This window comes from Oratosquilla oratoria, chromosome 24 (assembly GCF_046742065.1).
Source record: "Oratosquilla oratoria isolate Oo_2021 chromosome 24, ASM4674206v1, whole genome shotgun sequence".
Classification (NCBI taxonomy): domain Eukaryota; kingdom Metazoa; phylum Arthropoda; class Malacostraca; order Stomatopoda; family Squillidae; genus Oratosquilla; species Oratosquilla oratoria.
The window spans coordinates 2,955,096-2,979,437 of record NC_134800.1 but is presented as its reverse complement, the minus strand read 5'-3'; the positions used below and the strand labels follow the sequence as shown (position 1 = coordinate 2,979,437).

At 38.2% G+C, this 24,342-nt stretch overlaps 2 protein-coding genes across 2 annotated transcripts; both read right to left on the bottom strand.

Moving 5' to 3' along the window:
- Nucleotides 1–1,501: 1,501 nt before the first annotated feature.
- LOC143038390 (uncharacterized) lies at nt 1,502–21,893 on the bottom strand. Its single transcript, XM_076207496.1, has 3 exons — nt 21,409–21,893; nt 6,350–6,386; nt 1,502–4,660 (listed from the first exon to the last, which is right to left on the bottom strand). Exon 3 carries the CDS (start codon nt 4,246–4,248, stop codon nt 2,791–2,793), a length of 1,458 nt encoding a protein of 485 aa, XP_076063611.1. The 5' UTR covers nt 4,249–4,660; nt 6,350–6,386; nt 21,409–21,893; the 3' UTR covers nt 1,502–2,790.
- On the bottom strand, nt 11,852–21,486 carry LOC143038389 (uncharacterized). Its single transcript, XM_076207495.1, has 2 exons — nt 21,402–21,486; nt 11,852–14,787 (listed from the first exon to the last, which is right to left on the bottom strand). Exon 2 carries the CDS (start codon nt 14,429–14,431, stop codon nt 12,806–12,808), a length of 1,626 nt encoding a protein of 541 aa, XP_076063610.1. The 5' UTR covers nt 14,432–14,787; nt 21,402–21,486; the 3' UTR covers nt 11,852–12,805.
- Nucleotides 21,894–24,342: the final 2,449 nt, after the last annotated feature.

Sequence of the window (24,342 nt, the reverse complement as noted above, 5' to 3'; positions counted from 1 at the left end):
TCTTAAGCCTGGTCTCCCATCCTTTGGAAGCCTTCAAATTAGTAATGTTTGGTGAACTGGTTTAAATTAGCTTCCAACTCCATGGTCTTTACAAACATGCATTTCCCTCCTAGCTTCCCCAGCCATTTCAGGCAAGGTCAAGATCTGCATAGCAAGATTTAGCCATAATTTTTCTGCTGTGATGATATGAGGTAACAATAGTCAGCCTTGATTTCTTGTTTGGTTGTCTGGGGAAGATCATATTACTCACAGGAATGGAAAATGGTCCAGCTTCCATCAAACTTCTTTATTTTTAGCTTTTTCTCCAGGGTCAGGACTCTCTTTACTCTCTGAAGGGGCTGCTGGGGTCATAGAAACAATCACCAGGACCAAGTAAAACACCAACACTACCTACAAGAGTAGGGGCACAACCAAAATGACAATTGTTTTCAGATGTTAAGAAGCATAAAGTCCTGCATGTAGATGGAAAGGAGCAATGCTGAATTGCCTAGAGCTGCAGGCCATCCCTGAATCACACAAGGATCACATGATGTCATATGTTCTCATAACTTGTTGTGCTTACCAGAATCTGCCTCACAGCCTGTTAGCTGGTGGAACAATGAAAATACATACATTTTTTTGCCAAAAATGTACTATACACATGGATTTTATTTCATATCAGTAGCACACACTGAAGCATAATACTGTAAAATACATAACAGTTCAAGTTCACTTATATATATACATATTTAAAAACATATATCTATCCATGTATACTTCTTTACTATGTAGGGATTTAACACAAGATAACTATCCAGAGATGTCCCAAGAGAATGGAAGCTAGAGTAACATTACTCCCATATTCAAAAAAGGTGACAAAAAGAAACCAAATATAGGCCTATAAGTTTGACTTCAATCGTAGGAAAAATAATGGAAACTATCATCAAAGATGCTATCGAACATCATTTAGAAAGTAACCGTTTGATAAATGATAGCCAGCATGGTTTCAGACGGAAATGTTCTTGCGTGACTTACTCAAATTCTACAACACAGTTATCTCGAATTATGACAAAAGAAACAATATGGATTTAATATATCTAGACTTTGCAAAAGCTTTTGATACCATCCCACACGAAAGACTACTTACTAAATTAGCTGGTAGCCTATTAAGTTGGACTAGTAATTGGTTGAATGGTCGAAAACAGACAGTTGTTTTAAATGGAAAAACTTCTAGATGGAAAAATGTTATATGTGGAGTTCCTCAGAGTTCCGTTCTTGGGCCACTTCTATTCATAGTACAGTATATATAATTGATATAGACCATGGACTAAAATCTGCTGTTTCCAAATTTGCTGATGGTACAAAATTGTGCAGAATGGCAAATGATCACTTAAACCAGTTAAATATTCAAGATTTAGATAAATTACACCAGTGGTCTGAAAAGTATTTAATGAAATTTAACATCAGTAAATGTAAGGTTATGCACATAGGTAAAAATAACAATAAGTACGAATACAAGATCTCGGCGTAATTATCAGTAACGACCTCAAATCATCCAAGCAGTGTATTTCAGCCTCTGAGAAAGCAAATAAGATTCTAGGACTGATTGCGCGATCTTTTGATTTCAAAAGTCCATCACTCGTTAACAAGCTATATAAATCGTTAGTTCGTCCACATTTGGAATATGCTGTTTTCATATGGTCACCGAATCTCATTCAAGACCTTGACAGACTGGAAAAAGTACAACAGCGAGCCACAAAAATTATTCCACATATCAAAAATAAATCATACGAAAATCAACTAAAACATATGAATCTGTTTTCCCTAAAAAAGTGTAGACTCAGGGGTGACTTGATACAGATCTCTAAAATTCTAAAGGGAATTGACAACATCAAAAGTGACAAAATTTTCACACTGAATGAGAGTCAGACAAGAAACAATGGTCTCAAACTGTCCGGAAATAGATTCAATTTGGAAGTAGGTAGAAACAACTTTGCCAACTGTGTAGTTAATGAATGGAATAAACTTCCTGCACAGGTAGTGCAATGAAGTTCAGTTCGAAGCTTTAAGAATCATTTAGATAAACACCTAAGCAAGATGCTGTAATGATTATAATTTATTTTATATTATTTGTTTTTGTTTTGTTATAATTTGTCTGTTTGATTTTCATTTATTATTAGTTATATGTCAATTTATTATTTACTATTTACTTGTTTGTTTGTACTATACCTATGCATTTACCTATGTATTTTATTTGTTATTTACATTATTATAGTTTTTATTTTTATCATGTTTTTTTTTTTTTTTTTTTTTTTGCATCCGACCTAGATATGGACCAAAAGGTCTCCTGTCGGCATGCTCCGCGTTTGTAATCCTTTGTATCTTCTGAGAAATCTCCACATCACAGTTAACATTGGAAGGGCTTTTCTCATAGATGTATCAATGGCTGCCTAACTTTTATGCAATCAATATATTGGGCATTTGAATGCCATTCCTACAGAAAAGTCACATAGCTTTTTTCTTCTTCTTTTTACTTAAATATAAATCTCACTCAACAATAAATATTGATCACTTTCAGCTACTTTTCCACTTCTATGATTACAACTTCAGAATTATATTAAACCCAAGAATACATGAGCTGGTTATGGCTCACAAAATACTCTCATGTATGGGTCCTCAAATGAATTTTGAGATATTCCATTTGAGAGAGAAGCACATCACACAGGTCACAACAGACTTACTTTATGTGTGTTTCATCATGTGTCTTTTGAGATGACACTTTTGTGAGAAAGCTGCAACACACAGCTCACATTAAAAAAGTTTCTCTCTTGTATGGGTCATCATGTGCCTTTTGAGATTACCCTTCTCTGAGAAAGCTCTATCACATAGATCACATTGGAAAGGCTTCTCTCTGGTGTGGATCCTCAAATGTCTTGTGAGAAGAAACTTCCTTGAAAAGGCTGCATCACATAGGTCGCAATGGAAAGGCTTCTCTCCTGTGTGGGTAATCACATGCTTTGTAAGGTGACTCTTGTGTAAGAAGGCTGCATCACATATGCCACACTGGAAGGGCTTCTCTCCTATGTGGGTCATAATGTGGTTTTTCAGCTTACCCTTCTCTGAGAAAGCTCTTTCACATATATCACACTGGAAAGGTTTCTCTCCTGTGTGGGTCATCACATGTCCTTTGAGATGGCTTTTCTGTGAGAATGCTGCATCACATAGGTCACAATGGAAAGGCTTCTCTCCTGTGTGGGTCACCATATGCTTTGTGAGGTGATTCTTGTGTAAGAAGGCTGCATCACATAGGCCACACTGGAAAGGCTTCTCTCCTCTGTGGGTCCTCACATGGTCTTTGAGATTACACTTGTGTGAGAAAGCTGCATCACATAGGTCACATTGGAAAGGCTTCTCTCCTGTGTGGGTCCTCACATGCCCTTTGAGACTACTCTTCTGTGAGAAAGCTGCATCACATAGGTCACAGGGGAAAGGCTTCTCTCCTGTGTGGATCCTCATATGTCTTGTGAGAAGAAACTTCCTTGAAAAGGCTGCATCACATAGGTCACAATGGAAAGGCTTCTCTCCTGTGTGGGTCATCACATGCCTTTTCAGGCTATTCTTCTTTGAGAAAGCAGTGTCACATACATTACACTGAAAAGGCTTCTCTCCTCTGTGGGTCATCACATGCTGCTTGAGAGTACCCTTCTGTGAGAATGCTGCATCACATAGGTCACAATTGAAAGGCTTCTCTCCTGTGTGGGTCATAATGTGTTGTTTCAGCTTACTCTTCTCTGAGAAAGCTCTTTCACATATATCACACTGGAAAGGTTTCTCTCCTGTGTGGGCCATATGTCCTTTGAGATGGCGGCCCTTCTGTGAGAATGCTGCATCACATAGGTCACAATGGAAAGGCTCCTCTCCTGTGTGGGTCATCACATGCTTTGTGAGGGTACTCCTGTGTGAGAAGGCTACATTACACAGGTCACATTGGAAAGGCTTCTCTCCTGTGTGGGTCCTCACATGATCTTTAAGACTACCCTTCTGTAAGAAAGTTGCATCACATAGGTCACACTGGAAAGGCTTCTCTCCTGTGTGGGTCATCACATGGTCTTTAAGACCACCCTTCTGTAGGAAAGCTGCATCACATGAGTCACACTGGAAAGGCTTCTCCCCTGTGTGGATCTTCATATGCTTTATGATATGATCCTTCCTTGAAAAGGCTGCATCACATAGGTCACAACGGAAAGGCTTCTCTACTGTGTGGGTCATCACATGCCTTTTCAGGCTACTCTTCTCCAAGAAAGCAGTTTCACATACCTTACGTTAAAATGGCTTCTTTCCTCTGTGGGTCATCACATGTTGCTTGAGACTACCCTTCTCTGGGAAACCTGCATCATATAGGCCACAATGGAAAGGTTTCTCTTTTGTGTGAGCCATGACATGGCCTCTGAGCCTACCCTTTGTTGAGAAAGCTATATCATATAGGGCACACTGGAAAGGCTCCCTCTATGGGTCATCACGTTTTCAGATCACTAGTCTCTTTTATGGGTCTTCAAATGTTTTTTTCAGACTACATTGGGAAAGCTGCATCACATTCATCACACTATAAGGGCTTCTGATCTATGTGGTTCCTCACATATTTTTTTAAATCGTGCCTATGTCAGATTATAAACCTGAATGGCTGAAATGAAGTGACAATGAATATTCAAATGAAACAGGGTATTCCTAAAGAAGCATTCCCATATAACAAAATATGGGAAGAATTATGGGCAAATCACTATCATATACACAAGTGCACCTGAGACATTAACCTAACCAATCAAAAATGTAGTATGGCAATAATGTGTAGCCCATGTACCACCATAAGCATCAGTTGGCATATTTCTACAGAAAGACAAATCCTACTCTATTGTATTTTTCCCTCCATTCCAATTGTACTTGATTTTAAAGAATGCTATGTTTTCCATTGTATGATGTGCTATTTTTATCATAAAAAAAATCAAACTGATCTTTCAAAAGCCACAATTGTCCAACTTGAGGGAATTTATCATACATTAACCTAATAAATACGATTCAGGAAAGGAAATAGGGTATGGTTGGAAAAAAGAAAAAAGCTAATCCTAAACCTGGTAATAAAATTTTTATAATTTGATAACATGATGACACCTGGCACAAAGTAATTGTACACATAGAAACACTTCACTTGTATTTACATGACATGGAATTCTGCATCTACAGGAAGTCCTGAAATTTCTTACCATAATCATTGTGCTATCTGACCAAATTGATCATTACTAATATCTACAGCTGGGAATGTTACCACCAGACAGGTAGTACATTACTGAAAATTCTGGGGTGCATTGCCGTCAATGCATATTATATATGTATATATATATATATATATATATATATATATATATATATATATATATATATATATATATATATATATATATATATATATATGTATATATATATATTATATATATATATATATATATAAATATATATATATATATATATATATATATATATATATATATATATATATATATATATATACACACACACACAATGCATATATGTATGCATATATATAGATCTTTTGGTAACGCACTACCTGTCCAGCAGTAATGCACTCAGTCTTATTTGGACCAGAGTTCCTATAGCTCAAACAAGATGGTGTATATGATGTATCTTGTGTTTGCAACTTTCTAAATGTTAAAATTGAGTTTGTACCATACATGTGAGATACACAAAGAGCATTTTAAAATAAAATCATGTGGACAAAAACTATAATGATTTTTTTAATAATAAGGCTGAGAAGAGGTGGCCATGCCCCCCCCCTCCCGATATTTCTTTCCTTTTATGAAATGAAATACACTAACCATTTATTGTCTGGTGTTTGCTTGTTGAATTGGTTTTATGTCTCCTTGTACTTTTACACAGCAGTAAGTACATTAATGTATCTATGTCACTCTGACATATATAGTCATATATATATGGTCGGTTCTGGGCATGACATGAAACTGCATCCAATGATGTGGCCGTAGATTGGGAGATATACAGTTTTGGAGAGAGTGGAGCTGTTTCATAGCCTCTATAAAAGATCAACTAGCCCTTCTGGTAAGATACATTGATATGAAGGGAAATATCCATGAGGACTTTCTAGGATTTGAGGTGGCCACAGGATGAAAATGACAATGCAATAGCAGAGCTAATTGTTTCCAAACTCAGGGATATGGTTTGGATCTCAGCCTTCTGAGCTTCTGAGAGGTCAGGCACATGATAGATGTGCAGCAATGAAGGAAGATACAAACAAAGCTTCAGAACACAATAGGCAGATTTACAAAAAGGCAATATTACTCACTGCAGCAGTTGTATCATCAGACTGGTATTGTCTCAAGCTGCAAAGGTACAATATGTCAATAACTTTGTGGGAACAGTTAAGGAAATCACAAACTTGATGCACACCAGTGCCAAGAGGATGAGACAATTTGACACCAAAGTGTTTGAACAGAAGCAGTCTTCTGCATATGGGTAATCTCACAAGGTGTTCTGTCTCTGTGAAACCAGATGGACTGAACACCATGACAGTATTATTCATTTCAAGGAATTCTACCAATTAATTGTGAACACTTTGGAAGAAATATGTTACTGGAAAGATCACACAGCATCATCAAAGGCTTCACAAATGCTAGCTGCAACGACAGTACATTGGTTTGTAGTGGATCTCTGTGTATGTGAGCACTTTGCTAAGCTACTACTGCTAATATCAGTATAGCTCCAAAATCCCAAAATCGACATACTCTAATGTCTAACTTTAATATATAGTTAGGTAAGGTGCTACTGGACAATATTAAATTCATGTTATATATCCATAAGATTTACTGACCCACTGTTGAAGAATATACAGAATATCTGTCCATCTTATCATATCCTCTGACAGTGGGTCAATAAGTCTTATTTTACGATTGTGCTACTACATTAACCTTCCTTATATATCCATGTTTGCATGAATTTTATCACATTTTGTTGATTAAGATATAATTCTGTTAAAAAAATGAGAGCAATACTCTCTCATTTTCATTTTCCACAATAGTCCAATCTCATGGGAATTTATCACACATTAGTCTGATAAATTCCATCTTTATGAACATTACTGATCATAAGCTGGGTACAAATAAAGATATCATATTAGAAGTAAACAACTAAGCAATATATAAATAGAAAATTAATAATTTTATAGATTAAAATAAATCAATGTAATGCCAATTTTTCTAGTTGGAAATCAATAACAAAAAAATTAAGAAATACAGTCTTCTTCACAAGTACAGTACCACTTAAAAGATAAATCATACTTATTACAATGGGTCCGGGGGAGGGGGGTCTTCACCCTCCCCCAAGATAGTTAATGTATATTCCATAGGAGGCAAAGTTTGGTTAGGTTAGGTTATTTTCCATAAAGCTTGTTTTTTTTTTTTCCTACCATTTTTTGTTTCATTCAAATTTCCCCTAATCTTTGCTTCCCCACCCAAAAACCCTACTTTCATATTGCCACTCTATTTATATGTGGGTGATGGGATAAAGGCAAATCTATAAGACTGCATTTTAGAAAAATATATTAGTGGTGCACTTCTTAAAATTCACCCAAACAAAAGATTAGGGTAAATTTTTAGAAATGCACACCTATGCAATATAGTAATAGAAAATTAAATAATAATCTTGTAAATTATAATACATAAGTGTAATACACATTATTCTTGGTGGAAATCAGAAGTAGAAACAGTTGCTAAAAGCTATTAATAAGCAAACGTGGCCACTTTGACTACTTCGGACGCCATCTTTGTTTCCATACAGGCGCAGGTCGAAAAAAGTATGCTAAATTTGTATATTCTAACCCAACCTAATCTAACCAAATCTGCCTACCTAACATAATCTGAATTTAGCAATGCGGTACCTGTAATTCTAGAGGTCATCAGGCCGTCGTTGTCGTCTCCGAATTTATGAAAACAAAGATGACATCTAAAGGAGTCTACGCAACTTTGTTTATAGCTTTTAGCAACTGTTTCTATAATTTATTTCTGCTAAGAATAACGCATATCACGATGTATTATACAAATTTATTATTTAATTTTCTATTACTATATCGCATAGATGTGCACTTAAAAAAATATTGGGTTCATCCATGTCTAGAGAAAGGAAACAGTGGAATGTTGGTAAATATATGTATGTATATATGTATATGTATATATATGTATATATATGTATATATATGTGTATATATGTATATACAGTTACTCCTCGTTTAACGACCTATTCGGTTAGCGACGACACGGAGTTACGACGGGCTTTATGACAGACGTTTAACGTAAGTCTCCCGAAGTTACGACGTCGTGTACGATAATGAAGTTGGCTGAGGCAAATTTGTATGATGTTATAATTGAACTTGTACGGTGGATATTAGCTGTGAGGTAGTGTTCTGAAGCTTCGGTCTACATGACCATCCTGAAAGCTGCAAAAACTACCTGGGGTACAGTATATACCGGTAGTGGTAAATTTTTAGTTTCGACCATGGGCGCAATATAGCGATAGAAAATTAATTATTAATTTTGTAAATTATAATGTATCAAAGTAATATGCAATTATGTGAGCGGAAAAAAAAGGTGCTAAAACAAATTTCGTAAATAACGAAGTCATGTCGGACGAATGGTACACCATGTTTATGATAGATGCCAATGTCGAAGAAATCAAAGGATGATGAATTTGTCTAACCTAAACTAAACTAACCTGACCTGTGTTTGATAAATCATTATCTGCAAATTAAATGTCATCCGGCTCGTCCTCGTTGTCGTCATCGTGAGAGACGTTGGCAGACAAGATGGCGTCCCAATCCTATGCTACCGACTTCGTTCATCAGCATATTTTCTTGTAGCATGGTATTTCTTACTTTCATTTCCGCCCACAAAATTGCATATTACGTTGATACATTTAATTTACAAAATTAATAATTAATTTTCTATTGCTATATTGCGCCCATGGTCGAAACTAAAAAAATACCCCGGTATTCAATATGGAATGTCAGCATACGCGGATTTGGTCATATACAGTAATTTCAGGAACCTAACCACCGTAAATAAACAGTAAATAAAGCTTTAACGTACTGTATAAGAGGGAAAATACACGAAAATAAAGATACATGTATTGCTGGACATTGTACATATAGTACATGCACGTATATGTATACACTTTCGCTTAACGACCAATTCGGTTAACGACGGCGCGCTGGTCCCAATTGTCGTCGTTAAACGAGGAGTGGTTGTATATATGTACATATATATATATATACACGAGTATATATATATGTGTGTGTGTGTGTGTGTGTGTGTGTACATATACATATATATATATATATATACATATATATATATATATATATATTGAAACATTGTGAACGGTTTGAGGAATCCCACACTCACGTCTCTGCCCACCAACCCACGTCCCTTGCCCAGTTGGTGGGATTGTGGTGTCGGACTACTATGTATACCGTCAGCATCATCCAGGACCAACATTCCACTGAAGAAGCTGTAAGGAAAACCGGTCAGAAATAAACTCGGCCTTAGACCCATGTCTTTCTCTTCCTCCCTCCATATATATATATACTTATGTATATATATGTATATATATATATATATATATATATATATGTATGTATATATATATGTATATATATATATATATATATACATACTGTATATATATATATATATAATTATATATATATACATATATACACACTGAATTGAACACCACAGCATTTTCACAGTTATTAATCTTCTTAATATTTAAGTTTCCTCACTAAAGTTCTTATATTGGGAGGATGAGCAGAAACAAACTTTCCAAAGTTCTCCATTTTAATTATTTGACGTTTCGACTGCAAAGAGTCATTATCAAGATACAAGAACAGTTGAGGCAACACAATTTACATATGCGTTACATGGTCACAGGAAAAATTAGAATGCTACACTCTTAGGTTAAGCTCGATCTTTAAACCTCCAATGACCTGACCCTGGAAGACCTTCTCAGAGCTTGAGGAGCGGGAGGGGAAGGGAGAGGGAGAGGTGAGGGGGGGAGAGTAGGAGTCAGAGTAAGGTGAGGTGAAGTAGCGTGTCTAGCCTGCATAGGGAGGTTATGTACATGTCGCGTGGACGTATCAAATAAAGAAATAGCAGACAACAAATTAGCCTGTACATTGATCACAGGGGACAATTCTCTTATATACACAGCCTCTAACATTTTTATTGTCTGATATTGATTTGTCTGGCACTTCTGGGATGCTGTCAAAAACTAATGTAGTCTATAAATTCAAATGCATTACTGGAGACTATGAGCTCTTTCCTCGTAGCTATGTTGGTTATACGACATGCAGCCTTAGCAGATGTTTAACTCTTCACCTCCAACAGGGAGCCATTAAAAAATAATTTTGAACAGTATCACAAGTCTGTGTTGGATAAAGCAACCGTTGTTCATAACATTGAAGTGCTAGCACAGTGTAATAACATTAAGGAACTAAAAATGTTAGAGGCTGTGTATATAAGAGAATTGTCTCCTGTGATCAATGTACGGGCTAATTTGTTGTCTGCTATTTCTTGAAGATTACATTGTTTGTAGTAGTAAAATGTGTATTTGTTTAATTTCACATTGACGTTCACATGTGTTGAAGGCAAAATCTCCATTGGTGCCTCCACTCCAGATCATGTATTAAAATATACAAAAAAGAAAAGAAAAGAAAAAAAAAAAAACGAAGCGCCACAATCTAAATATATTGGTGAACCAACACTTAAACATTGGATTTGGAAAGGAATGACTTGTTTCGTCTTCAATAATTACCCGGTACTGAAACTAGTACTTGTACAGGGGTATATTCATGCAACACCCCACAACACGGGATCTGCACATCAGCTGGTAATTCCACTGACACAACATAATTTAAACAATTACAAAACACTCATATCTGATCAACACATTGCAATTGATTTATACCACCAAAAGCCACTAAAGTTCAACTATGTACCTACTTCTTACTTTTAGATTTATATATACATCCTTCACACACAAATTTGAAAGTTTGCCACATGTGGCTTCCAAAGTTTAAATTTGTCGAGTCAAGAGCAAAGGACAACTTTACCGAGGAATTTGAAAGCACATATTTATGCTAAGTTACTTAGTCTAAATGTTTGCATGTGAACCACTGTTAAGCATACAATGTACTAGTAATGTTGTCGTCTAATATTGCACATCAATGCATCAGGATGAAATCATCAATGGATCTACATATCTGCATCTCTACTGTGATTTATCATGGCATCAGTACTGCCTCAGCCATTTCAGGCAAGGTCCAGGTCTACATAGCAAGATTTACCCATAATTTTTCTGCTGTGGTGATATGAGGTAACAATAGTCAGCCTTGACTTCTTGTGTGGTTGTCTGGGGGAGGTCATAGTGATCACAGAAATGGAAAATGGTCCAGCTTCCATCAAACTTCTTTATTTTTAGCTTTTTCTCCAGGGCTAGGACTCTCTTTACTCTCTGAGGGGGTGATAGGGTCATAGAAACAATCACCAGGACCAAGTAGAGCACCAACACTACCTACAAGGGTAGGGGCAAAACCGAAATGACAATTGTTTTCAGATGTTAAGAAGCATAAAGTCCTGCATGTAGATGGAAAGGAGCAATGCTGAATTGCCTAGAGGTGCAGACCTTCCCTGGATCACACAAGGATCACATGATGTCATATGTTCTCATAACTTGTTGTGCTTACCAAAATCTGCCTCACAGCATGTTAGCTGGTGGAACAATGAAAATGCATACATTTAGTGCCAAAAATTTAATATAAAGATGGATTTTATTTCATATCAATAACACACACTGAACCATAATACTTTAAAATAACAGAGTTCATTTATATATATACATATTTATACTTCTTTACTATGTAAGGATTTAACACAAGATAACTATCTCCTGAGAAATCTCCACATCACAGTTAACATTGGAAGGGCTTTTCTCATACATGTATCAATGACTGCCTAACTTTTATGCAATCAATATATTAGGCATTTGAATGGCATTCCTACAGAAGTCACATGGCTATATTGGGCATTTGAATAGCATTCCTACAGAAAAGTCACATGGCTTTTTTTTTCTTCTGTTTCCAATTAAATACAGATCTCACTCAACAATAAATGTTGATCACTTTCAGTTTCTTTACCACTTCTGTGACTACAACTTCAGAATATTACACCCAAGAATACATGAACTAGTTATGGCTCACAAAATACTCTCATGTATGGGTCCTCATATGAATTTTGAGATATTCCTTTTGAGAGAGAAACACATCACATAGGTCACAACAGAAAGGCTTACTTTATGTGTGTTTCATCATGTCCTTTGAGATCACACTTTTGTGAGAAAGCTGCAACACATAGCTCACATTAAAAAAGTTTCTCTCTGGTATAGGTCATCATGTGCCTTTTGAGATTACCCTTCTCTGAGAAAGCTGCATCACATAGGTCACATTGGAAAGTCTTCTCTCCTGTGTGGGTCCTCACATGATCTTTACGACTACCCTTCCATGAGAAAGTTGCATCACAAAAGTCACACTGGAAAGGTCTCTCTCCTGTGTGGGTCCTCACATGGTTTTTAAGACCACCCTTCTGTGAGAATGTTGCATCACATAGGTCACAATGGGCTTCTCTCCTGTGTGGGTCATAATATGATTTTTCAGGTTACTCTTCTCTGAGGAAGATCTTTCACATATATCACACTAGAAAGGTCTCTCTCCTGTGTGGGTCCTCACATGGTTTTTAAGACCATCCTTCTGTGAGAATGTTGCATCACATAGGTCACAATGGAAAGGCTTCTCTCCTGTGTGGGTCATAATATGTTTTTTAAGCTTACTCTTCTCTGAGAAAGCTCCTTCACATATATCACAATGGAAAGGCTTCTCTCCTGTGTGGGTCATAATATGTTTTTTCAGGTTACTCTTCTCTGAGAAAGCTCTTTCACATATATCACACTGGAAAGGTTTTTCTCCTGTGTGGGTCATCATATGTCCTTTGAGATGGCCCTTCTGTGAGAATGCTGCATCACATAGGTCACAATTGAAAGGCTTCTCTCCTGTGTGGGTCATAATGTGTTGTTTCAGCTTACTCTTCTGTGAGAAAGCTCTTTCACATATATCACACTGGAAAGGTTTCTCTCCTGTGTGGGTCATCATATGTCCTTTAAGATAGCCCTTCTGTGAGAATGCTGCATCACATTGGTCACAATTGAAAGGCTTCTCTCCTGTGTGGGCCCTCACATGCCTTGTGAGGTCACTCTTGTGTAAGAAGGCTGTATCACATAGGTCACATTGGAAAGGCTTCTCTCCTGTGTGGGTCATAATGTGTCTTTTCAGTGTACCCTTCTCTGAGAAAGCTCTTTCACATATATCACACTGGAAAGGTTTCTCTCCTGTGTGGGTCATCTTATGTTTTTTGAGATGGCCCTTCTGTGGGAATGCTGCATCACATAGGTCACATTGGAAAGGCTTCTCTCCTGTGTGGGTCTTTACATGCCCATTGAGACTACTCTTGTGTGAGAAAGCTGCACTGCATAGGTCACATTGGAAAGGCTTCTCTCCTGTGTGGATCATCATATGCTTTATGAAAAGATACTTCCTTGAAAAGGCTGCATCACATAGGCCACAATGGAAAGGCTTCTCTCCTGTGTGTGTCATCACATGCCTTTTCAGGCTATTCTTCTTTGAGAAAGCAGTTTTACATACATTACACTGAAAAGGCTTTTCCCCTGTGTGGGTCATCATATGGCCTTTGAGATGGCCCTTCTGTGAGAAAGCTGCATCACATAGACTACACAGGAAAGGCTTTTCCCCTGTGTGGGTCATCATATGTTCTTTGAGATTGCCCTTCTGTGAGAAAGCTGCATCACATAGACTACACAGGAAAGGCTTCTCTCCTGTGTGGGTCCTCACATGCCTTTTGAGATTGCTCTTGTCTGAGAGAGCTGCATCACATATGTCACATTGTAAAGGCTTCTCTCCTATGTGGATCCTCATATGCCTTATGAGAAAAATCTTCCTTGAAAAGGCTGCATCACATAGGTCACAATGGAAAGGCTTCTCTCCTGCATGTATCATCACATGCCTTTTCAGGCTACTCTTCTCCGAGAAAGTAGTTTCACTTACATTACACTGAAAAGGATCTTCTCCTCTGTGGGTCATCACATGTTGCTTTAGACTACCCTTCTCTGAGAAACCTGCATCACATAGGCCACCTTGGAAAGGCTTCTCTTTTGTGTGAGCCATGACATGGCCTCTGACCCTACCCTTTGATGAGAAAGCTATATTATATAGGGCACACTGGAAAGGCTTCTCCAAACTATGGGTCATCACTTACATTTTCAGATTACTTGTCTGTGAAAGTTCCATCACACAGGCCACACATATGGGTCATAAAATTATCTTTGAGATTTCTTTTTATGTGAGAAAGGTACACTGCATAAATCATGCTGGAAATGCTTCTCTCCTGTCTGGGTCATTACTTGGTTTTTAAGACCATTCTGCACAGAAAAAACTGCATCACATTCATAACACTAAAAAGTATTCTCTCTTCTATGAGTCATTATATGGCTTTTCAGACTACACTTTACTGAGAAAACTGCATCACATTAAAAGGGCTTCTGAACTGTGTGGTTCCTCACATGCTTTTGGAAATTGTGCCTGTGTCAAAGTACAAACCTGAATAGCTGAAATGGAGTGACAATGAATATTTCACCCCTTCCATACGGTGCCGCCTACGTAGGCGGCATGCGGAGCCATATCAGCATCTTGATTATATTTATTGTAGTTGTCCCTGCATAACTGACATACTCTGTAAACTGGCTTCATCACATTTTCTATGGTTATCAAAATTCACGGGTGAAAGAGAGAACGATCGATATAAGCGGTGACTATTTTTTATGATGCGAGTATTATGACGCAACATCATACATCTGGCAGCTAATGCTGCCGGCGAGATTTTGAACCATAGTGAAGAGGTTAAATCCAACAGGGTATTCCTAAAGAAGCATCCCCATATAACAAATTGTGACTTACAATCAGCATATTTGTGTAATGGGAAGAATTATGGGTGAATCACTATCATATACACAAGTGCACCTGAGACACTAACCTAACCAATTAAAAATGTAGTAAATCTTCCAACACAGAACCCACTTGTGAAATAATGTGGAATATGGCAACAATGTGTAGCCTATGTACCACCAGAAGCATCGGATGACATATTTCTACAGAAACAGACAAACCCTACACCACAGTATTTTTCCCTCCATTCTAATTATATCTAATTTTAAAGAATGTTATGTTTTCCCATGTTTGATGTGCTACTTTTATCATAAAAAAAATCAAACTGATCTTTAAAAGCAAACTGCAAAACAAACTTTTCACATACATGGGAAGTTTTCCAATTTGTATTCTTTGGATTTTGTTCATTACTAATAATTTCAGTATTATTCCAGTATCACAGAAACACATTTTTCAGTCCTTCCTTTTTTGCATTCTAAAGATCTATATTTACTACAGAATAATTAAGCTAGGATATATCAGGTTAGGGGTCATTGGACAATGTAAATTTCTTGTTAAATATATTCCTACAAGAAGTCAAGGCAAAAGAGTGTTGCATCTGGTCTTTTTCTGAGAGTTTTTAGTATTTGTAGTCTTCAATTTTTGGACTAGAAGACTGACTTCATCAAAAGTCAATTAATGAAGCTGGCATATCCATCCTTGTTCCTGGATCAAGGCCTCAGTAAGGCTAAAGCTAGCTATTATAAAATTTCAGCTCCCACCACACAACACTCTAACAAAGACATTTTAAAATTACCTTATTGTAACTCCATCAATCCTTCTATTAATTTAATCCCCAAGAACTGCCTCACACTTGCCTATCATTACCCCAACACTGATCATAAAAATATTTCAATGTCCACCAAGATTAAGGGGAGCTGAGGCTCCAAGAGTTTATAGTTTACCCTGCCAGGATTGTGATCTAGTGTATCTTGGTCAAACCAGCAGGGACCTGAACACCAGATTCTCCGAACACAAAAAATCTATTAGATATGCCCAAGAAAGTATGGCTCTGTTTCAACATGTCAGCAACAAAAAACATTGTTTTGACTGGGATAAGACTAAATTAGTGTTTAAGACTAATTGAAAAGTATGGTTGGGCTTACAAGAACTGCAGGGGTGGAGAAGGAGATGGGAGATAGGATTGATGAAAGAGTATTGGGATGCTTTGGACACGTGGATAAAATGTGTGAAGAAAGATTAGTAAAAGAGGTGTGGAAGGCAGAGGTGGATAGAATGATGGAATGAACATAAAGTGGTGACCAATGATGAGACGGGATGGAGTGAAAGATGTGTTAAGCAAAAAATTCTAAGGCAAGAGATAGGGGTGAGTGGAGAATGGCTGGGTATAGATGATACTGTGGTGCAAGGGAGGGGGTGGGGGATGGGGTTATGATTTAGGGAGTGGTTCTGCACGAATGATATTTTGATGCTGCATGAAGGGATTTCTCACCACCTTCTATTTTTTCTGCATGAGGGGACAAAATGGGGGGGGGGGATCAGCAATTAAGTGAAGCAGCCTTCCTGTGAATGTGCTGTCTTGCTGCATTGCTTCTGACCCAGAGCAGTGTGTGAAATACAGGGATGATCCATCATCTATGAGAAGATAAAATGAGAAGGAAGAAAGGGTGGTGGATGGGAGTGGAATAGGTGGGAATAAAATGGGTGGGAGTAGGTAGATGCCTTTTGACTTTAGCCCCCTTCCTAGTAAGGGGGAAATGACCTTGATATATAGACAAATTCAAATTTCAACACTTTACTTCATTTAAATCTTAGCTTATTGTGATGTAAAGATAACATTTCTTTGTGTGGTGATTTTTATTTTGGCTAGCGTCACAGATATCTATACATTATCATAACGAAATGCTAATAGACTGCATACATTCTTATCAATGTAAATACAAATATTGTCCATGTAAAAACTAATTTTCTATATACTTGAGTAACTTTTCCAATCTTTATTTTTTGGATCTGCAGGGATGACCCATCGTCCAGGAAGTTCCAGGATGAGAGGGAGGGAAGAGGGTGGAGGGGGGTGGAGGGGAGTGGAGTGTGAAAGGGATGGAATGAGTGGGAGTGGTTTTTATGCCTTTGTTTTTGGGGAAAAAAAAACTTTGGTACATGTATATATATGTATGTACAGGGGGTCACCGCAATTCGACCGTTCGCAATTCGATTTATTGCAAATTCGACAGTAGCTAATTTACACCCAACCCTCAAGGTTCGACAGCCAGACTCGACAATTCGACATTCAAATCTCGCGCGCCACGCACCTGGTCGAATTTGCCGCCACTCCCGATGCGCCATTCTGTCTCACTCTTGCCCCAACCATCGTCGAGGCAAGCCACGCCCCGCTGTTCCACCACCATGCCGCGCAAATCCACCTCCAGCCCCACCCCTAAGAAACACACTTTCCCGCCTTTCAAAGATAAGCTTGAGTTTATAAGAAAGTGTGAGGGAGGTATGGCTCATTCTGCCGTTGCAGTGGAAATGGGTGTCCCAAGATCAACAGTATCAACAATTTGGAAGAACAGGGACAAGTACCGCCAGGCTGCTGCATCAGCATCTTCCATGACTTCCCCTTGTTCTCCGTGGCTCATGGGACTCGCATCTCAACTCAATGGAGGACATGTTGATCAAGTGGATAGAAGACAGGACACAACGCAAGATGCCATTCAGCATGGGGCTCGTACAGGAGCGTGCCTTGTCACTCTAGGAGGACTTGCAGGCCACAACATCCACCACCAAATATGTACTGTACAGCAGCTTAATGTGTTTAATAAACAAAATTATATAAGAATGAAGCCTTTAATATTACTGATTTAGTCTAAGTTAGTGTTTTTTAGAGGTCATAGTGATATTTTGGGGGGGGTCTGGGCTGGAGGTCGGTCCCTATCCCCCCTAATTACAATGTATTCCTCTGGGAAAAACTGCATCATGATTCGACAGAACCCAGGTTCGACCGATGATAGACCGCCCCATCCCTGTCGAATTGCGGTGACCCCCTGTATATAATTTTTGGATCTTGGGTCTTATTGCAGTATCATTTTTCACTTCTTTCATTTATGCATTTCAATATTTTTTTCTTCTATGGAATGGTTAGGATATGATATATAGGTAAGGAGCTACTGGTCAATATAAATTTCATGTTATATATCCATAAGACTTATTGACCCACTGTCGGAGAATATACAGAATTTCTATCCATCTTATCTTATTCTCCAACAGTGGGTCAATAAGTTTTATTTTACGAATGTGCTACTACATTAACATTCCTTATATATTCATGTAAGCATGAATTTTGTTACATTTTGTTGATTAAAAAATAATTTTATCAGAAAATGAGAGCAATACTCTCATTTTGATTTACCACAATAGTCCAATCTCATGGGAAATTATCACACGTTAGCATGGGGGGACAGAGAGGGGGGGTCGCTGATTTAATGAAGCGGCCTTGCTGTGGATGTGCTGTGTCTTGTGACACTGCTTCTGACCCAGGGCAGTGGACAAGGTGCAGGGATGACCCGTCATTCAGGAGGTGCTAAGATAAGAGGGAGGGTGGAAGGGTGTGGAGTGTATTCAGGGATGGAATGGGTGGGAATGATTTTATGCCTTTTTCTTTTTGGCTACCCCCCTTGTAAGGGGGAAAAAGCCTTGGTATATGTATGGTATATGTATGTAGCATGATAAATTCCATTTCCATGAATATTACTGATTATAAGCTGGGTACAAGGCAGAAACATGGAACATGAGAGAGGAAGAGAGAAGGAGTTTGAATGTGTTTGAGATGAAATGTCTGAGAAGTATCATAGGGGTTGCTAGGCAAGATAGCATGAGAAATGAGGAGGTGGAAAGGGAACTGGGAGATAGGGTTGATGAAAGAGTATTAGGATGGTTTGGACACATGGAAAGGAGTGAAGAAAGATTAGTGAAAGAAGTGTTGAAGGCAGAGATGGAAGGAGTGTATATGAGGGGGCGTCCTAAGATGCGATGGATAGATGGGGTGAGAGGGGCATTACAAATGAGAGGAATGTCTGTGGAGGAAGGACGGGAGACGACAGAAGATAGGGGCCAATGGAGAGAGGTTGTGTATAGATGATGCTGTGATGCATGAGGGGGAGTGGGTGGGGGATGAAGAAGTATGTATGAAAAAAAAATTGACGCAGCCCGAAGGGGGGACGGAAAGAGTGGTCACCGAATTTATGAAGCGGCCTTGCTGTGGGTGTGCTGTCTTGAGACACTGCTTCTGACCCAGGGCACTGGACAGGATGCAGGGATGACCCATTATCCAGGAGGTGCCAAGATGGGAGGGAGGGAGGAGGGTGGAGGGGAGTGGAATGTATTGGAAATGGAATGGGTGGGAATGGTTTGTATACCTTTTTCTTTTTGGCTACCCCCCAGTGTAGGGGGGAAAAGCCATTGGTATATGTATGTACAAATGAAGGTATCATCTTAGATGTAAACAACTAAGCAACATATACATAGAGAATTAATAATTTTGTGAATTAAAATAAATCAATGTAATGCCAATTTTTCTAGTTGGAAATCGATAACAAAAAGCTTGTGAAATGCGGTCTTCTTGAAAAGTACAGTAGCACTTAAAAGATCAATCATACTTATTACAATGGGGCCTGGGGGGGGGGTCTTCACCCTCCCCCCACTTAGTATATTCCATAGAAGGTAAAGTTTGGTTAGGTTAGGTTATTTTCCATAAAGCTTGTTTTGTTTTTTTCCTAGCATTTTTCATTCAAATTTCACCCCTAATTTTTGCTTCCCCACCCAAAAAACCTGCTTTCCCATTGCCTCTTAGTTGTGCACTTCTTAAGATTTACCCAAAAGATTATGGTAATTTTTTAGAGCTGCACACCTACACAATATAGTAATAGAAAATTAAATAATAATCTTGTAAATTATAATACATAAACATAATACACATTATTCTTGGAAGAAATCAGTAGTAGAAACAGTTGCTAAAACCTATTAATAAGCAAACATGGCTGCTTTGACTACTTAGGACGCCATGTTTGTTTTGGTACAGGAGGAGGTAAAAAAAAAATTAAAGTATGCTAATTTTGTATATTCTAACCCAACCTAACCTAACCAAATCTGCCTACCTAACCTAATCTGTATTTAGCAATGTAGTACCTGTAATTCTAAAGGTCATCAGGCCATCGTCGTCTCTGACCTCCAAATTTATCAAAACAAAGATGGCGTCTTAAGGAGTCTACATAACTTTGTTTATAATATTTAGCAACTGTTTCTACTATTTATTTCTGCCAAGAATTACACATATCACATTGATGTACTATAATCTACAAAATTATCTTTCAATTTTCTATTACTATTTCACATAGATGTGCACTTAAAAAAATATTGGGTTCATCCATGTCTGGCAAAAGGAAACAGTGGAATGTTGGTAAAAGAAAAAAAAAAATATATATATATATATATATATATATATATATATATATATACATACATGTATATATATATATATATATATATATATATATACATATATATATATATATATATATATAATTTACTATGTACCCACCACTATAAGAATAATAAGTTCACTGGGTAACCCCCTTCCCCCATGATTGGGTTTAAGTTGATATCATATTATGATTTTATTTTAGTTTTCTTTTGTACAGGATGAATCTCAAATAAAACATCTAAGTAATGTAAATAAAAGACAATGGAGATCATTTGGAGGGTGATTTCCAGGCTACTCTTTAGGACCAAAATAGTGTCACCATGGAGTTCCAATATATTATTATATGGATTGTCTACAATGACCACACAATGCAGATAACATTGTTTGTAGTAAAATGTGTATTTGTTTAATTTCACATTAATGTTTACATGTGTTGAAGGCAAAATCCTCAGTTCCCCAATGGTGCCTCCACCCAAGGGCCAAGTCCCAGATCATGTATTAAAATGTAATTATGTCCATAATACAAGAATAACGAAGCGACACAATCTAAACTGGTAAGCCAACACTTACACATTAGATTTGTAAAGTAGCGACTTGTTTTGTCTTGAATAATTACTGAAACCAGTACATCTACAGGGGTATATTCATGCAACACCCCCACAGCACGGAATCTGCACATCAGCTGGTAATTCCAATGACATAACGTACTTTAAACAATTACAAGACATTCATATCTGATCGACACATTGCAATTATTTTATACCACCAAAAGCCACTAAACTTCAACTATGTACCTACTTCTTACTTTTAGATTTTTATATACATTCTTCACACACAAATTCCAAAGTTTGCCACATGTCGCTTCTAATGTTTACATTCGTCGAGTCAGGAGCAAAGGACAACATTACCGAGGAATTTGAAAACACGTATTTACGCTCAAGTTACCTAGTCTAAATGTTTGCATGTGAACCACTGTTAAGCGTACAATTTAATGGAAATGCTGTCGTCTAATAATGCACATCAATGCATTGGAGTGAAGTCATAAATGGATCTACATATCTGCAACTCTACTGTGATTTATCATGGCATCAGCACTGTATACGGAGAATAAAAGTAAAATAGATTAGGGTTTAATTAATCATCTTGTTGTGAGCTAATGACCCTTCTCATTGGTATCGGTGAAGAACATTGTATTTCTCCAATTATCCACAATAAGTGTAACGCTCGTTCCCATCTCTCAGTGAAGCTGGTTTACCCGGCGGTGCCTTTGACGGTAGAGACTTGCTTCTTTTGTTGCCAACTTATCGCCCTCCCAGAGCGAACTCCAAAATGATAACATGGCTCTTAAGACTATCCTTCACAGAGAAAGCTGCATCACATTGACCACACTGGAATCTGTATGGGTCCTCACGTGCTTTTTGAGACGATCCTTCCTTGAGAAGGCTGCATCACATTGTTCACACTGGAAAGGCATCCCCCTGTATGGATTTTCACATGCTTTTTGAGGTGATCTTTCCTTGAGAAAGCTACTTCACGTATGTCACAATGAAATGGCTTTTTTCCTCTGTGAGTCATCACATGCTGTTTGAGACTACCCCTCTCAGTGAAAGCTGCACCATATAGACCACACTTGAAAGGTTTCTCTCCTGTGTGGGACATTTCGTGATTTTAAAGACTATTCTGTACAAAGATAGCTGCGTCACATTGGTTACACTGAAAAGGCTTCTCTCCTGTGTGGGTCATAGTGTCTTTGAATATGCATTTTTTACATTCTCATCTTGACTTCTTCCCGGCCAACCTTGGTGCTGTAAGCGACGAGCATGGTGCACTTTCACCAGCAGTCTCCATTATGGAAAGCAGACATCAAGGTAATTTAAATCCAGATGTAATGGGTGACTACTGTTGGTTCCTCCAGGAGAGCTCGCCATCCTATAAACGACGAATGAGAAGGAAACACCAAAGTTTCATTTAAGAACAGGAATGTCCTTTTGCCATAAGTAAATAACAATGTGCTGTGGGTGGGTGGCTGGGTGCAGGGGTTGGTAACTCCGCCAGTGGAAATCCAGTCTATCTTAAGCCAGAAAAAAGGAGGAAAATAACCCATGTTAACATAATTATTTTAGTATGCCTAAATAAAACTTCACATGGAAAAGTAGCTTAGACTACTAAGCGAGTGGGAAAAAAATGAAAAATAGGTGTTGTTAGTTACAGAAAATCTGGACGTAATAGAGAAATTTAGACATCAGATCTTAAATCAGCATCATCACCTTAGAGAGATTCAGTAGATCACGTGTCTGTAACAGAAAAAAATATGTTGCCTAGTGTTATCAGGGTACGCGGGCCATGCCAAGGTCGCTGGAAGGCATCATTTCAAGCTAGACCCTGCACTCCAACAGGTCAGTAACCCTTCTTGTATCCTAGTCCTCCCAATCTTGAAATACTCCCCCACTCCCTTTGGAAATGTACCTATATAGTGACATATATTTAATAGCCAAGACTGATAGTTATAAAGACTTCAAACCCTGCACTCCAACAAGTCCGTAAACATCGGCCCATAGTCTATTCAACTGAATCACTATTCACCACAGATACACTTACAAGGGGCGACATTCTATTTCTGAAGTAAGGCGTGCCAAGTTTGGCTTAGTACATTTCTAAGCCTCAGGCTGTAAAGTTAGCTACGCGAGTGGCGTAATAAGAATGAACCCACAGGATATGCAGTGTTGCCGGTAGCTGCCCAATGATGGTTTAGGGATATAATGTATTGAAGTGCAGTGATAAATATATATGTCCAAGTATTTAGTGTATATGGATTTCGTAAAGGAACGGACGACGGGTTGGCTGGAGAGATACCATACGTGCCCCTTCGAAGATATTTGTTTAACTTTGGCCAATTTACGCTACCCTTTCATTCTCTTTGTCAACTAAGGTTAACCAGGTTGAGATCTCGCAAGAATTATTGTAAGTCTAGAGGTGAATTATCTGTAACATCAACCTTGTATTTAGAAATAATTTATGTCCAAAAGAGTGTTGTGATATGGTTCGGAGAAGCCAGGGAAATGAAATTCACAATGACACTAAGGCACTCGTTTTTTTCTTTTCTTTTTTAATGAACTCTAAGATCGTAGGGGAAAGGTCGTAATCTAAGAGCGAAGGGAAACTTGAAGCTTGGAGAGGAGTACTGCTTGGAGAGGAGAGCTGCTTGGAGATGTCGTGTTCTGGAGTGAACGCGACTTGCGACTTGCAAGAAAAGACCACCCGCTTGCGTGGGATCGGTTTTTTGTGGGAGGCGAAGAAGGTCTGTAGGAAAATGAAAAGATAGTAGTGTATAAAAGAGGGCTATTGCCACCGGGCGATTAAGCGAGCGATTAGGGGCTGTCGGTGGTCGTGGCTCGGGAGAAGTGGACTGGGAACTCGGACGGCGGCGCCGACGCCGGGATTACAATCACCAAAAGTTCAGAAAATGGTAGGAAAGGTGGAAAAACGGAAAAATATTTAGTGGGAGGTAAACTGAAATGAGAAGATGTAGTATAAGAGAAAGTTAGAAAGGAAGCGAATTTTAGTCGAAGTGTACGATGTTTGTGCGTGGGGCGTGGCTATGTTCGTAAGAGGTGTGTGTGTGTATCTTACGAGAAGTGAGTAAAGTTCACTTCCCGCGTGTAGAGCGCGTTCCTGTTTAGCCCCAGGTAAGGCATGAGCTCTCCCGCTTTTCCCCAGGTTGGGTTTGAGTTGTTTGTGT

Bases quoted from the DNA above. Each gene is read 5' to 3' on its own strand.
- LOC143038389 (XM_076207495.1), bottom strand. From the start codon at position 14,431: ATGACCCATAGTTTGGAGAAGCCTTTCCAGTGTGCCCTATATAATATA.
- LOC143038390 (XM_076207496.1), bottom strand. From the start codon at position 4,248: ATGACCCACACAGTAGAGAAGCCTTTCCGTTGTGACCTATGTGATGCA.